This window comes from Pongo abelii, chromosome 14 (assembly GCF_028885655.2).
Source record: "Pongo abelii isolate AG06213 chromosome 14, NHGRI_mPonAbe1-v2.0_pri, whole genome shotgun sequence".
Lineage (NCBI taxonomy): Eukaryota > Metazoa > Chordata > Mammalia > Primates > Hominidae > Pongo > Pongo abelii.
The window spans coordinates 38,267,810-38,284,352 of NC_071999.2; the positions used below are offsets into that span (position 1 = coordinate 38,267,810).

At 43.1% G+C, this 16,543-nt stretch overlaps 1 protein-coding gene across 1 annotated transcript in view; it reads right to left on the reverse strand.

Moving 5' to 3' along the window:
• The window catches only part of STARD13 (StAR related lipid transfer domain containing 13), a 249,314-nt gene extending 232,975 nt beyond the window's left edge, over positions 1 to 16,339 (reverse strand). The window contains exon 1 of the mRNA XM_024230840.3: positions 15,960 to 16,339. Coding sequence (XP_024086608.3) covers positions 15,960 to 16,083 — 124 coding nt within the window. The 5' untranslated portion in view covers positions 16,084 to 16,339. The remainder of the gene's footprint in view (positions 1 to 15,959) is intronic.
• Positions 16,340 to 16,543: the final 204 nt, after the last annotated feature.

The window sequence follows — 16,543 nt, forward strand, 5'->3', positions numbered from 1 at the left end:
CTTGCTGGTGAGATAAGGACCAGATTGAAATACTCAGCAGAGTGGATGGAAAAGGGGGAAACTTGAAGCCAGATGAGACCCAGTCTGCACTTTACTACCTGCCCTGTACTTGGCCAAGCTCCTTCACTTACCTCATCTCTAAAATAATGATCAGGACCTCAGTGTCATGGAAGGATGACATATGGAAAAACCCTTAATCAGGGCCTGACACACAGTGGACCCTCGTCAGGGCTGGTCCTCCTGCCCTCTCACCCCCAAGACATAAAAGGAGAGACCCTCAAGAGGTGGGAGTGGGCATCACTAGAATGGAATTGGCAAGGAAACCATGAAGGGCTTGAGCCAGCTCTTTAAAAATGGGCAGGATCTAGGTAGGCAGAGAGAGAGATAAAGGTATCTGACCTGGAAGACATTCCATGGCACAAGCCATGAGCCTGAAATAGCCATGAGAGTTTAGAGCCATTCCCAATAACTGGTGGAAGGACAGTGCCAGGCAGGCGGTAAACAAACACCTGGAAAGGTTGTCATGAAATAAATACACATACACTCCTATACCCCTCCACCCCCCCGCAGCGCACACACACACCACACACTCACACATTTTAAAATACAGCCTGTATTTTAAAAAGCTTTTCTGGTAATTCTGATGCTCTGTGAGGTTTGGGTGTCACTGGCTGGATGGAGGTAACAGCAGCTGACTGACCTGGACAGGGCAGAGCTCACACTGGGCAGCAGGAAAGTGATGGGTAAGGTCAGTACTGGAGTAGGAGCCTGGACTCAAATCCCCCCTGCCACGCCCCTGCCATGGAGCCCTGGGAAGCCACATGATGTTTCCTATCCTCATTTGTCTCATTAATGCAATAGAGATCACGGCACAAGCTTTGTCTCCTGTGAGGGACTTTTGTTACAATCTGTTGATTTTAAACCACTGTTATATTACATTCATAGACTAACATTTAGCTGTAAAGCGCTAGAGAAAAAATCAGGATCACCATTAATCCCCATCATTATCATTGAGACTCTGGGATACTGGAACGCCACAGCCAGCTCCCTCTGTGACGCCCTGTGTGAGGCAACAGTGGGGCAGGGCTCCGAAAATGGCTCCATGCTGTCACTACGACATCCATGAACTGTGATGCCTTCCCAAGTGCTAGACTGTCATTAGGGTAGAGGTCCTGCAGTCACTGGGGTCTCATAAGTCATGAGAGTCATGCTGCTCTCTCAAACCTACATAGCTACAAGTAGTGGGTATGTGCCTTGCACATGCCACTTAACCTCTCCCAGCCTTGGAGGTTTCTTCCCCCTAAAGTAGGTTAGTAATAGTAAGCATAGTCAACACGTACCGTTATGTAGTCTGTGCCATACACACAGCAAGCAACCAGCAAGGTGTGTGGAGGCTGAAATTCAGCCCTGGCTATATTCGCCAAGCCACACAACTATGGGGCTGCATTGTCACAGAAGAGGCATTTTTTTCTAATTCATCATCCCCAGAGAGGACTGATGTGAATTTTCTAAATCACAGCAAGGTGCTGTTTGTGCTAACAGTGACCCTGGTATTACCTGCTGAGAAGCCTGGGCATTAAGTAAGAACATGCATGGAGTCCTTAGCATAGTGCCAAGAACACAAGAGAGTCCAATACTGGGTAGCTGTTAATGTTAAAATATCATTCATTCATTCATTCACTCAACAAGCATTCATTGTGCACCTCCTGTATACGAGCTACATGCTAGGGCAGCTGGCTTGTCTGCAATGAATAAGACACTACCCTTTCCCTGGATGAGCTTGTGGTTTAAGGGTAAACAGAGACACAAGTAAATCATTATATTCAAGTATGGATACAGGAGGGCTTCTCCAGAGTGATCTTATAGCTTAAATTTCTGAATACTAATGATTGTGCTATTAAGGTTTAATTTATTTATACAAATTCAGCATTTCGTATCTGGAAAGTCAAACTTGTTATAACTCTTTGATAAAGCTGCTTACACATCTTATACTTCCCTGTGTTCAGATTAGACACACAAAACAGGGTAATCAAGCCACTGTTAGGGAACCACCACCTGTGTCCACTTGGGTGCCAGGACCCTGCTGTCAAAGACAGGTCCACTTTCTTACAACATGGCCTAGAATTGGCTGATTATAATCTGCCTGCTGGCCATGTTCGGTGGCTCACACCTGTAATCTCAACATTTGGGGAAGCCGAGGTGGAAGGATTGCTTGAGCTGGAGAGTTGGAGGCCAGCCCAGGCAACATGGTGAGACTCTGTCTCTTCAAAAAATTTTAAAAAATTAGCTGGGCATGGTAGCATGTATCTGTAGTCCCAGCTACTCAGGAGGCTGAAGTGGGAGGATGGCTTGAGCCACAGAAGTTGAGGCTTCAGTGAACCAAGATCACACCACTGCACTCCAGCCTGGGTGACGGAGCAAGACCCTGTATCAGAAAAAAAAATTCTCCTTACTTGTGTTCCTGTTCAGAACTACTCAAATATATTATTGGATGAAGTAGCCTAAGAGCAAGTGAAAACGCATGCATGCACTCTTATTTTCAGTTGCCCAGAAATATCAGGTTGGTGCAAAAGTAATTGTGGTTTTTGCCATTGAAAGTAATGGCAAAGACCGCAATTATTTTTGCACCAACATAATACTTCACATTAAATAATAACTCTTAAACAAAAGAAATATATATATACATATATGTGTATATATTTTACAAGGTTAAATGTAAAATATTTACATTTGCATTAGCAAAGGAGGATTTAACCTATGCAATTTTATAAGACTAGACTCCAGTCAGCTTTAGTGTTCTTCCCAGAGACAAATGGGAATAATGACAAAATAAAATGTTGGCAGATATAAAATCCCCGATAATAAGTGATAGGCTTTATTACTACCTCTCCTAATTTCCTTTTCTGCGTAAGTACCCTAGATGAAACCTACACAAGAAATAGCTTTAATGGTTTTAATAGTAGTGGTTTAATGAACTAATCTATTATGAGCATTGTAAATATTTAATTAAGAAACAGCTTAATTAAGACATTTAAAAAAAAAAGATCTGCAAGTCTATCATATCAAGAATTGTACCTTGTTCCAATTTCCTATTATTCCTCAGTACCACAATACTTTTCAAAAAACTAATTAAAATATTTGCTTCAATATACGTCATAAGGAAATACAATCACTATATCAGTAACTCTGCAAACATCAAGGGTCATATTATTGCCTTACTTTATAATGCTGTTGTCAGAATCAATAAACAATAAAATAAAACAAACACACTTTCTTTTTTGGGGGTTCACCTTCCCCAAAAGCAAGGGGCACAGAGGATGTGGATTGTAGATTGTAGATACTCAAGAGACTGTTTCCAAGGTCCTTTCAGTGATTTACACATGGCTGTTGTCTTACGTATATAACACCAAGTCACCAATGAAGGTGAATTCACAAAGCAAGTCATGGCTCTACAAGGAACTGGCTTCCCCTGAGTGCAGGACCAGCTACATCATTTGCAGCGTCCAGGACAAAATGAAAATGTGGGCCCTCCGTTCAATAATTATTAAGAATTTCAAGATGGTAACAGCAGAACATTAAAACAAATGAGGGACCCTTCTATGCATGGGGCCCTGTGTGACGGCAGAGGTCACATGACCCCGCAGTCAGCCCTGCCAGAGTGTGGTGCAAAGACTGTTGAGATTTTAGAGGAGTTTGCAGGCTCTGGACTCCTGACTTGTCCCCTCTTGTCCCTTCTTCAATTCTGGTAGCTGTAGTTCCAATAGCAGAAGTTACCAGTTATAAGTTGCTGGTGTAAGTTGCTAAGTAGCCAAAGCTTCATGGGAGTGACACTGGTAGGTTTCCTAGGGTACACTTATGGGCTTCTGCTCTTTTTCTCAACTATCAGACCAACCCATGAAATCCAGACAGAAAAGGTACTAATAGACTGAGGACATTAAGGTTCTTTTAGACTCACGGTCTAGTTTTATGGACTCATTGATCTTTAAAGTTAAATGGGACCTTAGAGATTATCTAGTCCAATTTCTCTCATTTTAATTAGGTCTCCATCAAATTCCATTTAGGCCAAAAGCACGCAGATGAATTCTCATTTGCATAGCTCTACAGCTGATGGTGATTTTGATGATGAAATCATAGTTGACAGTCTTTCAGAAAGACAAAATGTTAGTATAATGAAAGATTCATGATATAACACTAATGGATCGATACAAGATGCTGCCAGCCATGCTAACAATATATTTAGCATTTGATTTTTTAAAAAATCCCAGTCAGAGCAAGGAGAGTGAGCTGAATGTCTTAGTACTTGGAAATCCCTGGACATGGGATCTAGAATGAGTTTATAAGATACAGGAGATCGAGACCATCCTGGCTAACATGGTGAAACCCCGTCTCTACTAAAAATACAAAAAATTAGCCAGGCGTGATGGCACGTGCCTGTAGTCCCAGCTACTCAGGGAGGCCGAGGCGGGAGAATTGCTTGAACCCAGGAGGCAGAGCTTGCAGTGAGCCGAGATCGCGCCACTGCACTCCAGCCTGGGCAACAGAACAAGACTCCATCTCAAAAAAAAAAAAAAAAAAAAGACACAGGAACAAAGCATATGAATCTAGAAGTGAAGGAAATGGGTGGTTTCGGGTGGGGGTTAAAGGATCTCCTTTATCAGGAACACATGTCTCTGCTCCTCTGTTCCCTACTTATATGTATGTTGTCTTCAATAATCCCTTACATAGCGTTTATTATGGGCCAGACACTGTGCCAAGTTCTTTGCAAATATTAACTCATTTAATCCTCATAACAACCCTCTAAGGTAAGTACTATGCTTATCCTCTTCTTTAAAGACGAAGAAACTGAGAAACATTGAGATTAATTATCTTGCCCAAGGGCCCACTGGTTTAACTGGTGGAGGCAGTTAAAGCTACTCATGTAGCTTTGACTCCAGTAGCTGTTCTTAACCACTAGATCGTGATGCTGTGCCAGTCATCTTCCATCATGCCCTAATACCACCAACGCTACCCTCTACTACACAGTTATAGGAACCACAAGTTAAAAGACATGCATTTAAGACACTGTACAATCTATGCTTCTAGCACTGTAGTTGTGACAAATATTTATGTCACCGTATGACTAAACTGATGCTAATTTCACAGATGTTAATGCCCATTATACAGTTTTGATTTTATACATATGATATCCCGAATAGCTTCCACCCCTTTCCCACCCTTATGGTGCTACTCTAAAGGCTGCACATACACTTGTCATTTGTCATTGCTTTGTTTTAGATGTAAGAGCTAGAAATCAAACACTTAGCACAAAGCCTCTCTTCTTTCTGTCTAGAAAGAATAAAACCTTCTATAAGATAATACTTGAAATATGCAAAAGCTTTTTTGACTTATGTTCATTCTAACAATAGGTTCTCTTGTATACCTACTACTTAGGAAATCTTTTCTTGGCACTAAAAGAAAGACACAATGGCCGGGCGTGGTGGCTCATGCCTGTAATCCCAGCACTTTGGGAGGCCAAGGCAGGTGGATCACGAAGTCAGGAGTTCAAGACCAGTGAGACTCCATCTCAAAAAAAAAAAAAAAAAAAAGGAAAATACAATTTATTACCAAGACTATGAGGACAACACCTTGTGGCCAGGAAAGGTGCAATCCATCATTGTTTTCTAACTGGTTGTTAAGAGTTCTATGATGAATACAACTCAACATCAGGTAAGGGAGGGAAGCACTATCTTGCCATCTTTGTAGTGTCATTGTGACAACATGTATGCTCCCACAAAGGGGTAGATTAGCATAACTTGTTACGCTTTTTATGATGTTCAAATATTCATACTTTTAGATTGTTCTTCTAATAATAAATATTTATTTCCAATGGAAAAACACTTTTTTTTTTTGAGATAGGTACTCGCACTGTCACCCAAGTTGGAGTGCAGTGGTGCAGTCATGGCTCACTGTAGCCTCGACTTCCAGGGCTCAAGCAATCTTCCCACCTCAGCCTCCCAAGTAAGAGTAGCTAGGACAGACACGTGACACCATGCTCAGCTAATTTTCTTTATTTTTTGTAGAGACTGAGTCTCCCTGTTTCCCAGTGTGGAAAAACACTTTCAAAGATGCTTCAAGAAATTTCAAAATGTTTCCATTTTATCCAGATGCAGAGAGAATAAGAAGCATAAGACCTTCCAGTTTAATATCATTGCAAGCAAATGTATGAATTTTTATGGATTGCATAATCGTCTCTCTTGTTCACTGAATTTCCTATATAGGAAGGAAAAAGGAGCATTCAACAAACACAATATGCCATGATGCACTATAGATAATGAAGCCTCTATTGTACAAAAAAACAGAAACATAAGATTCTGAAAATTTTATTTTGGATAAAAATGTTACTAAAGAAAGATACTGCCTGAGAATGTAAGATGTCTTGACACAGCAGATTTGCAAATAAAATATTGTGTAGTCATGGTACATTCTATACTGCTCTTGTGCAATTTCTGGAAGCTTGCTTCATTTCTGGTCAGATAGATGAGTTAAGTGATTTGGGCAGCATAGTAAAATTTATGTGCCTCACCAAAATACAACCATGGTACTGAATTAACATCCTGCACTACTGTCCCAACATGCTTTGACAAGGATGCTAGTTCATGGCTCAATAAATACTTATGGACTAACTACAAACATGACAAAAATGTTTGTCCTTCAACTCAACTGTTTTAGGACTAAATATTCAAGGACTCTGAAAAAAGCCCAGAAATGTTGCAAGACTTTTAAAACCACTTTTATTTTCATTTTGCAAGCTCGCTAAACTTGCAAAAGGACAGAATAGAAATATACTGTTGGATAAACCCCTAGGAAACTTTACAAAGTCTTAAAGCAAAATTTTCTCCATAAGCTGCTTTGTTCAACATAAGATGTAAAAAGCACAAAAGAGTAGATATTAATTTCATTAGACATGCTCTATGTCTAAATGATCAAGTTGGTGGCTTACAAAAAATCATATTCTGTGGTCCTCTCAAGAAATTTCAGTGAACGGCCGGGCGCGGTGCCTCAAGCCTGTAATCCCAGCACTTTGAGAGGCCGAGGTGGGCGGATCACAAGGGCAGGAGATCAAGACCATCCTGGCTAACATGGTGAAATCTCGTCTCTACTAAAAATACAAAAAAATTAGCCGGGCGTGGTGCCATGTGCCTGTAGTCCCAGCTACTCAGGAGGCTGAAGCAGGAGAATCGCTTGAACGCGGGAGGTGGAGGTTGCAGTGAGCCAAGATCACGCCACTGCACTCCAGCCTGGGCGACAGAGCGAGACTCCATCTCAAAAAAAAAAAAAAAATTAGAAGAAGAAAAGAAATTTCAGCCAAACAGCTGGGCTTGTGCCTCTTATTCAGAGCAGCCACCAGCAATTAATGAATATGGTCTTTCTTTGCTCCAGTTCAAGGAGGACACTGTATTGCCCCCCAGGGTGGGCCAGAGTATTGCAGATAGGTTAGGCCAAGGCTAAGTTATACCCTTTACAAATGCAAACTTTTTTTTTTTTTTTTTGAGATGGAAGCTCTGTGGCCCAGGCTGGAGTACAGTGGTACAATCTCAGCTCACTGCAACCTCCTTCTCTTGGGTTCAAGTGATTCCCCTGCCTCAGCCTCCAGAGTAGCTGGAATTACAGGCATGCCCCCACCACACCTGGCTGATTTTTGTATTTTTAGTAGATACAAAGTTTCACCATGTTGGCCAGGCTGGTCTTAAACTCTTGACCTCAAGGGATCTGCCCACCACGGATGGCTTCCCTAAGTGCTGGGATTACAGGCATAAGCCACTGTGCCGGGCCACAAATACAAACATTTAAGACATTGGTTATCTATTTATACGCTCTGAAAAATTTTACCTTAACCAGTGGTGTCACAGGCAAAGCATAATCCTTAAAGGTCAGTAAATGGATGCTATATTGGAAAAATCAATATGCAGAGCCTTTCCCAAGAGCTAAGCTTTGTTTGATCAGACTATTCCTGGGTATCAGGACACAGGCCAAGTCCTGCCAAAAGTAAAGCTCTTATCTCATTATACGTAGGCCCAACCAGTTATAGTAACCAGAGAAGTGCTCATGCTAAAACCATTTTTTATTTAATAAACTGTGTTTTTCTTTTTTGTGCATATGCAGGCAACTTGAGAAGTATTTTCCTTAAAAAAAAGTTTGTCTGCTTTTTTACTTTGCAATATAATTTTTAAAGTAAAAAGGCATTTGATTAGTGAAGGGCAGTGGCATGATCATAGCTCACTGCATCTTTGAATTCCTGGGCAAGAGCTATCTTCCCGCCTCAGCCTCCTGAGTAGCTGGGAGCACAGAGGCACGAGCCACCATGCCCATCAATGATTATTTTTGTTCATCAACAGTTCTAGGACCAAATTTGTAACTCTATCACAAAAAATTATTCAATATAGCAGTACTATTGTGATAAAAGAATGTTGAATTTACAAATAATGTTGCTCTCTTTCTATTTTCCTGAAAATTTAGTACGTGCATATGTACTAATAGTACTTGAATATGGACATATTTATGTCCAAATATTGCACTCTAACCAAAGAGCCCCCCAGGACTTGGCCCTTGGCCCCTTCCTCTTATCTGCAATCTCTTCTAAGTAGCTCCACCCAGTTCCCAAGTTTTATAAAGTAGTCATATGCCAATAATTCCCACATTATATCCCTGGCTCTGACTTTACTACAAAGCCGATACTTATGCATCCAATTCTTTGACTTTTACTTTTGGATGTCTAGTAGGCATTCCAAAGCTAATGGAGCCAACAGAGAACCTTTCAGTCCTTTTTCTCTCCCATGCAAATCTGCCAGTTATCCTCATCTTGGCCAACATTGCTACACTCCACTTAGCTGCTCAGATCAAAACCTTAAAACTTAAAGTATAATAATAATAAAATTAAAAAAAATTATTAATTCAAAAAAAAAAAAATCTGGCTGGGCTCGGTGGCTCATGCCTGTCGTCCCAGCACCTTGGGAGGCGGAGGTGGGAACACTGTTTGAGCCCAGGAGTTTGAGACCAGACTGGTCTGGGCAACATGAAGAAACCCCATCTCTACAAAAATGCAAAAATTAGCCAGGAGTGGTGACGCAAGCCTGTAGTCCCAGCTACTCGGAAGGCTGATGTGGGAAGATGCTTGAGCCTTCAAGGTCGAGGCTGCACTGAGCCATGATTCCACCACTGTACTCCAGACTGGGCAACAGAATGAGACCCTGTCTTAAAAAAAAAAAAAAAAAATCTAGTAGTCCCTCTCCCTAGCTTCCAACAAGCAACCTGTTATTGTCTCTATTTCAAGACACACTCCAAATCTGTTCCTTTCTCTCCATTTCTATCACTATCACCCTAGTCCATGTCACTGTTTATCTCTCACCTAGACCACCACTGGTAGTAATTTATTCAGGTCTTGTCACTCCTCTGCTTAAAGCCCTTTGTTCTTATCTCCTGTAGAACCAAATCAAAACTTCTTTTCCTGGCAACAAAGCCTAACCTTATCTTATAACCTGACCCTCTGTCTATGCTTCTGACATCCACTCTTACCACCTATTTCATTATTCTCCAGGCACCACTGATCTTTTTTTTTCTGTCCCTGTGATATGACAAGTTCCTTCTGACCTCAAGCAAAACTTTTCTTAGAGCTTAGAATATAACCCTGTATTAGCCCCAGAATTCTGCAAGTTATTATGTGGGAATTAAGGTAAGTCAGTGGTTCTCAACCTGCATTGCACAGTGAAATCTTCTTCAGGGCTTTTAAAAATATGGATACCCAGACCCCATCTGAATTGAATCAGAATGTGCGGCAGGAGGCCAGAGAATTAGTACTTCTGAAAGGCTCCAAATGAGTCTATGTGGCTAAAGTTGACAACCCTGATATAAGTGATGTGCTCTTCTTTTCTAATTTTAATTGTATATTTTCTTGACTTAGATTTTTTTGTTATTGTTAATATAAATAGCATCTAAACGTAGTATCATCTCAAAAGATGTTTAAAAAACAAACAAACAAAAAACGCTGACAGAATAGAATGGTCAATTCTTCACAGAAAGGTGATGATAAAACGGATATAAAATACATGAAAAGAATAGGTGAGTATCATCCTGTACTTTTGATATTATAGAACACATTTAGATTTTAATGAGGAAGTTTTTGTGGCTCATGTTTTATTCTTGATCTTGCTTTGCATTGAAGTCCCAATCTTGTGTTTATATCACTTCACAGGATGCTACTGTTGATTTTGAGAATGAATGAACCTCTTTTAACATGACAAGAACTCACGGAAATTTGGTGGAATTAATGTTTCTAATAAAACTTGAACTTTTCACTGTTTTAAGTCAGAATATTTTTGGCAGCAATATAACTTCCTGTGTCTATGATAAATGATTTAAAATGAGACTATAAAGAAGATCAAAAGACTTAGACATCAATTAGCTCACAGGCTACCTAAATATTGTTATATGAGTATAATGGAATCAAACATATGGATTACATTTCCATTAAAATAGAGTAGCATTTTAAAGCAGAGAAGCAGAAAGCTTTAGGAAAGTCATTTGAATGTTCTTAGACTTTAACAGCTAAAAAGTAATTCAAGCTGCTTACAAACACCAAAAGCTAATGGGTATGCTTCTGCCTAAAGAATTTAATGATGCCATAAAAGTTTAGAATTGTCACCAGCAGTGGTTGATTAGGGAACTGGGGAAGCCAAAATAACCTGTCACTCTCCCACCTTGAAGAAACCTGCTGTGCATGTAGGGTTTACAACAGCATCTCATTCTTGTAGCTCTCCCAATGGTTGTGGGCAGAAAGAACCACAGAGGGGCCCTGACAAGCTAGATATATGGCTGTTTGTTTGTTTCAAATCCCTATAAGCCCATACACTAAAGAGTGCGATGGGATGACTAGGGGACAAGCTACTTTAGGTGCACAGGGTTATCCTTGTTACTCCAGGAGGGAAGGAAGAGTACTTTTCCAGTTCTTTTTGTTGTTCTTTTGTAATTGAACTGCAAGTGACAGAGGGTCTTAGAAAGGATTTGGGGGTCCACAGGTCTCCACTAAGTCCAGGGAGGAGGCCATGCGGTACAATAGGAAATAGGCACAGAGGGCTTTTGACTTCTGATGACCTGAATTTGAATCCTGCTTTGAACACTAACAACTAAACAATTACCATCATTATTGTCATAACGGATACTGAGATGACAGTGAGAAAAACTTGCTGGGCCCCATGAGGAGCATAATTTTAGAAAATTAAGAAGTAAGCATTGACAACAATTCCATAATCTAGTAGAAATTTAGCAACTGCCGCAGAATTGGAAAGCCCAATAAGAGCTCCCAATATAAGTTCTTCTTTAACAGTAACTCCTTTTCACATTTTTGCAATGAAGTGAATATATGTGAACATCATTCATATCTTATCTTTCCATTGGTTTCATTATTTGTGTCACTGTGACCTACGTTAAGAAATGCTTTTCCCAGGCTATTTGTTCAAACAAAAAAAAAGGTCTTGCTTTGGGGCTTTCTTGTTAGGAAAATTTCAGATTTGACCTGGCATTTGCTAAGGACAATCTTAAATGCTTTTGTACCTGTGGTACCCAGCCTCCAGGTTGGCCCTCAATCATCCCCACCTCCTGGTAGCCACTTCGTGTGTAGTCAGTTCCCTCCCACATGATATGCCACTTCTGAGATCAGGTTACAAACACTGCAATTTCTGTCTTAAGTGCATGCTCTCTTCTCTCAGATCTCTGCCATATTGTGTGTCAGGCACACAGGGCAAGAAATTGAAGCTTCCAGCCAACAGCCAGAAAGAAACCAAGGCCTGCCAGCAACTAGGTGAGCAAGCTTGGAAGCAGATCCATCAGCCCCAATCAAGCCTTCAGATGACTGCCACCCCAGCTGACAGCTTGAAGGCCATCTTATGAGAGACCCTAAGACAAAACCACCCAGCTAACCTCCCCAGGCCCCAGAAACTCTAGGATAGTAATTGGTTTTGTTTTGTTTGGTTTGGCATTTTTCAAGTATGTATGATCCCCTCCTGCCTAAATATGGTCACATGGCACAGAAACCCATAGGCTTTAATATGCTTAAACAGCTCCACTTCTTTTTGTCTATCTGTTCAGTTGACAAGACAGCTTTTCATGAAGAGAAATAAGAGTGAATTAGAAAAAGGATTTCCTTCCTTAGGATGGAAAAAAGCAAAAGGAAGAATCAAATACCTTCAGAATGCCCTAGATAGCAAATAACAGGTTTATTTATTTATTTTTTATTTTTATATTATTTATTTATTTATTTATTTATTTATTTATTTATTTTTGAGACGGAGTCTTGCTCTGTCACCTAGGCTGGGGTGCAGTGGTGCAATCTCACTCACTGCAACCTCTGCCTCCCGGGTTCAAGCAATTCTCCTGCCTCAGCCTCCTGAGTAGCTGGGACTACAGGTGCATGCCACCACGCCAGGCTAATTTTTTTGTATTTTTTTGTCTTAGTAGAGATGGGGTTTCACTATGTTGGCCAGGCTGTCTTGAACTTCTGACCTCAGGTGATCCACCTGCCTCAGCCTCCCAAAGTAGAAGGATTACAGGCATGAGCCACTGCACCTGGACACAAATACAAGTTAATTATAAAGCACTTTGAACACTGTTCCATTGACTAAGTATAGTAAGAAGAAAATTTTAGGCAAGTTAAAGAAGTTCCAGCACTAAGCTTACTTGATAAAAAAAGATATAAAAGCAAGACAGAAAATAAGCCGATAGCCTAATATCATCTGTTGACAGAACAGATGCCCTCTTGGGGCGTATTCATATACAGTTATACACCACGCAACAACGCTTCAGTCAATGACGAACTGTACTGCATATATGACAGTGGTTCCATAAGCTTACAATGCCATGTTTTTAGTGTACCCTTTCTATTTCTTTTTTTGAGACAGCGTCTTGCTCTGTTACCTAGGCTGGAGTGCAGTGGCACGATCTTGGCTCACCGTAACCTCTGCCTCCTGGGTTCAAATGATTCTCATGCCTCAGCCTCCCATGTAGCTTGGATTACACATGTGTGCCACCACACCTGGCTAATTTTTTTGTTTGTTTGTTTTAGTAGAGATGGGGTTTCACTATGTTGGCCAGGCTGGTCTCGAACTCCTGTCCTCAAGTGATCTGCCCTCCTTGGCCTCCTGAAGTGCTGAGATTACAGGCATGAGCCACCACACCTGACTGCTGTACCCTTTCCTTTTAGATGTGTTTAGAGACACAAATACTCACCATTGTATTACAATTGCCTACAGTATTTAGTACAGTGATATGCTCTAGAGGTTTGTAACCTAGGAGAAATAGGCCATACCATATAGCCTAGGTGTGTAGTAGGCTATACCATCCAGGTTTGTGTAAATACATTCTATGATTTACACTTGAATCACTCAACCAATGAAATCACCTAACAATGCATTTCTTAGACTATATCCTCATTGTAAAGTGATGCATGACTATGGTTGGTTATTCTGGTACTGTGAACTGAACCATACAAAGAACACTTTTACAAATGAAGAACATTTTCACCTAGAATTGATGCCAACATTAATAACTTAAGTATTTCAGTGTCTCATGGCCAAAGTTCCATATTTTAGCTACCTTAGCAAGAAAACCCAAGAAAATCAATTTGCATCTAAAAGCGCCTTCACGGAGTTGGCCTGGTTTTGTGGCAGGCATCCCAGCTTGCTTAGAGAAGGAGAAGTTGAAGTCGGCCTCACAGAGGATTGTTTGGTCCCAGCTGAATAACCTGCTGGCATCCACTGCGAGCAGAGTGGTAAGCAGATTATGGGTAAGCAGATATTAATATTCTGATTAAACATTTTCAAACCTGATACCGCTATTTTAAAAAATAATTGCACTACTCTTGAGAGCACTCTTATAGTTCCCATTCTGAAACCACTTTTAGCCTTCTGTATATTCACGATCTTAAAGTCTCTATCTACAGTTTATTTCCCAGGATTAAAAATTTTCCCTTCACCACCTTAACTGCAATGTAAAGTTCATGTGAATATGACTTTCTTGGACAATCTTAATAGCTTTAAGTCTTTACAAGACACTCTCTTCCTTCCCAGATCTCTTCTTGAAAAAGACAGAGCTGCAGTCATCTTTGGTCTCAGGTTCTATAAAAACCCAGCACAGCCTTGGCAGGCCTCCTGGAATGACTTCTTGTTTCCTGAGGACCCACTGATTTAACAAACTTAACAAATGTAAATAACAGAAGCTACGAAAGAGACATTTGCAGTAAGCATTCTGAAGTTATGAAGCAACAAAAGTTTACTAGACCACAAAAATTTCTCTAACACCATCAATCATGTAGAATATACAATTTAGCATGATAACAGGGAAAGTTATTAATTGTTATTAATTGAGGTCTACAGTGCATGTACAGGTTTTTAAACATCAACAGTCAAAACTGCTGGGTTACCACAATTTATTTCTGGGTCCAAACCAAAAAAGTCTGTTTATTTCTTGGGTGCACACTAAATGTGGCCACTGTGTTGGAGAGAAAATGTGGAATGAACATTGTATGCTTACAACATTGAGTGTTGGAATCATCCATAATCTCCACTTCTAATTTAGCTTGCTAGCGACCTTCTCTCAAGGTGCTATAGACTCTGGGCATCTTCCCCAGAATGCTTTCAGGCTGATGAGCGATGTGGGTGCATGGGTTTAAGGGCAGAACATCTAGCAAACCACTTGCTTTGCAGTTCAAGTAAGGAAAAAAGGGAGGAGTTCAAAGAAGGTTAAATCTCCCACTTCACCAGTGGTGTCCTTTCCTTCTGCCTAGGCATCAGAACTTCTTCTCTAGAACTTTCTTCTGCCCCATGTGGTGGTCAGTGCCCAGCTCAAGAGATAGTCCTGGAGAGGACACAGAGGCAACAAGGTCCGGAGACTTGCCTCAGGGTCACCTCAGGGGCCCTTCCAGTTATGCTTCCCCCAGTCCCCGAAGCATCTTCCAGCAGCCAACATGTTGGTGAATGGGGCCCTAAGCCCTGCACTGCCCAGGAACTGTGTTGTGGAGTCTGGCCACTTTCCCTTATTGGGGCAGGCATGAGGCAGTGACTAAAGGGTCCTAAAGCTCCCAGTGAAGGCTCTGAGATGGCTGAACCGCCCACTGCATCCTTGGCCCTACAAAAAGAGGGCTCCGTGGAGCATGCACAGAAGCAGCAAGGGGCAGTGTGACACTGGGAGAGGTACTAAGGAGGGGGTGGCCTTCTGATCCAAGCAAGGATTCTTAAGGACCTCCTGGCTCAAAACAATCACTTCCTCTCTTGCTCTGATTCGTGGACAATGGAGTCCCAAAGGGAGGCCCATCCTTGCAACCTCAAAGGGAGGAAAGCCTGCTTTCACAGCTGGCAGGGCCTGCGGACAGCCAGCCAGCTACCTGCACCAACTACCGTCCACCTGTCTCCCGTCACATCCTCCCCTCTACCCCCGAGCAGCTGGTCTGCGGCGCTTTGGACGTGCTCCTCGCCTTGCACTCACTCTCCCTCCCGCGCACTCAGTGGATGTGTCCCACGTGGAGAAGGCGAAGTTGGGAAGGGGCAGCCCTCGCGAAGGGCCACTTGGTCTGGGCACTTATTCACTGGGGTGGAATGGGATGGCAGCGGAGCAGGGGACAGCCTAGGCGAAAAGGCCGCCCGGGGGCAGCCCCTCCAGGTAACCCCTGTCCCGCGGCCCGCCAGCATGGAGCACCAGGCCGGGCTGTCAGCGCGCGCGTCTGGCACGGAGCCCACACCCACCGGGAGGCGCGGCGGGAGGGCGCTAAGGGCCCGGCCCAGGGAGGGTGGTGCCCGCAGCCCGCTCGCCCCGGCTTTGGGCTCTGAAACTCATGCCCAGGAGCCCAGGGCAGAGGAGGGCGGCGGGCCCGGGCGGGCTACGCGGCCGGCGCCTCCCCCGCCCCCCATGGGTCCCGGCGTCTCCGGGGCACTGACCTGCCAGCCGCCTCTCCCGGACGTTCTTCCACAGCAGATCCCAGGCTCTGGCCGTGGAGTCCCGCAACTGCTCACTGATGGATCTCCTGAGCTGCGTTTGGCAAGGTTTCCGTTTGCTGGTCATTTTAGATCCGTCCTCATAACGACCGGCGGGCTCTCCACCGCCACTCCCGCGTGGCCCGCGACTCAGACTCCCGGCGACTGGAGAGGACGGACGCGGCACTCCCGCCGGGGTCCCGGGACCCAATGCGGGCGCGACATGGGTCTGTCCGGCGCTGGGAAGCTGCGCCACGCGCGAGGACCGGGATGCCTGGCCACCAGGAGCGCCGCGCTAGGTTAACCTCTGCGCTCGCCAACTCCTCTACTCCTTTCCCACTTTCCTTCTCCTCCCCTCCTCCCCTCCGTTGGGCTCTCCTCCACTCCCCTCCCTCCCCTGCTCTCCCCCTGGCTGCCTCGCGCCCCACTCCTTCCAGGAGCGCGCTTCCCCTTCCCTCCCTCGCCCAACCTGACAGCCTGGTCCCCACGGCCCCCCACTCAAGGAGCTTCCAGCTTCTTTTCCAGTTTTACCCAGAAATCAGGGGCTG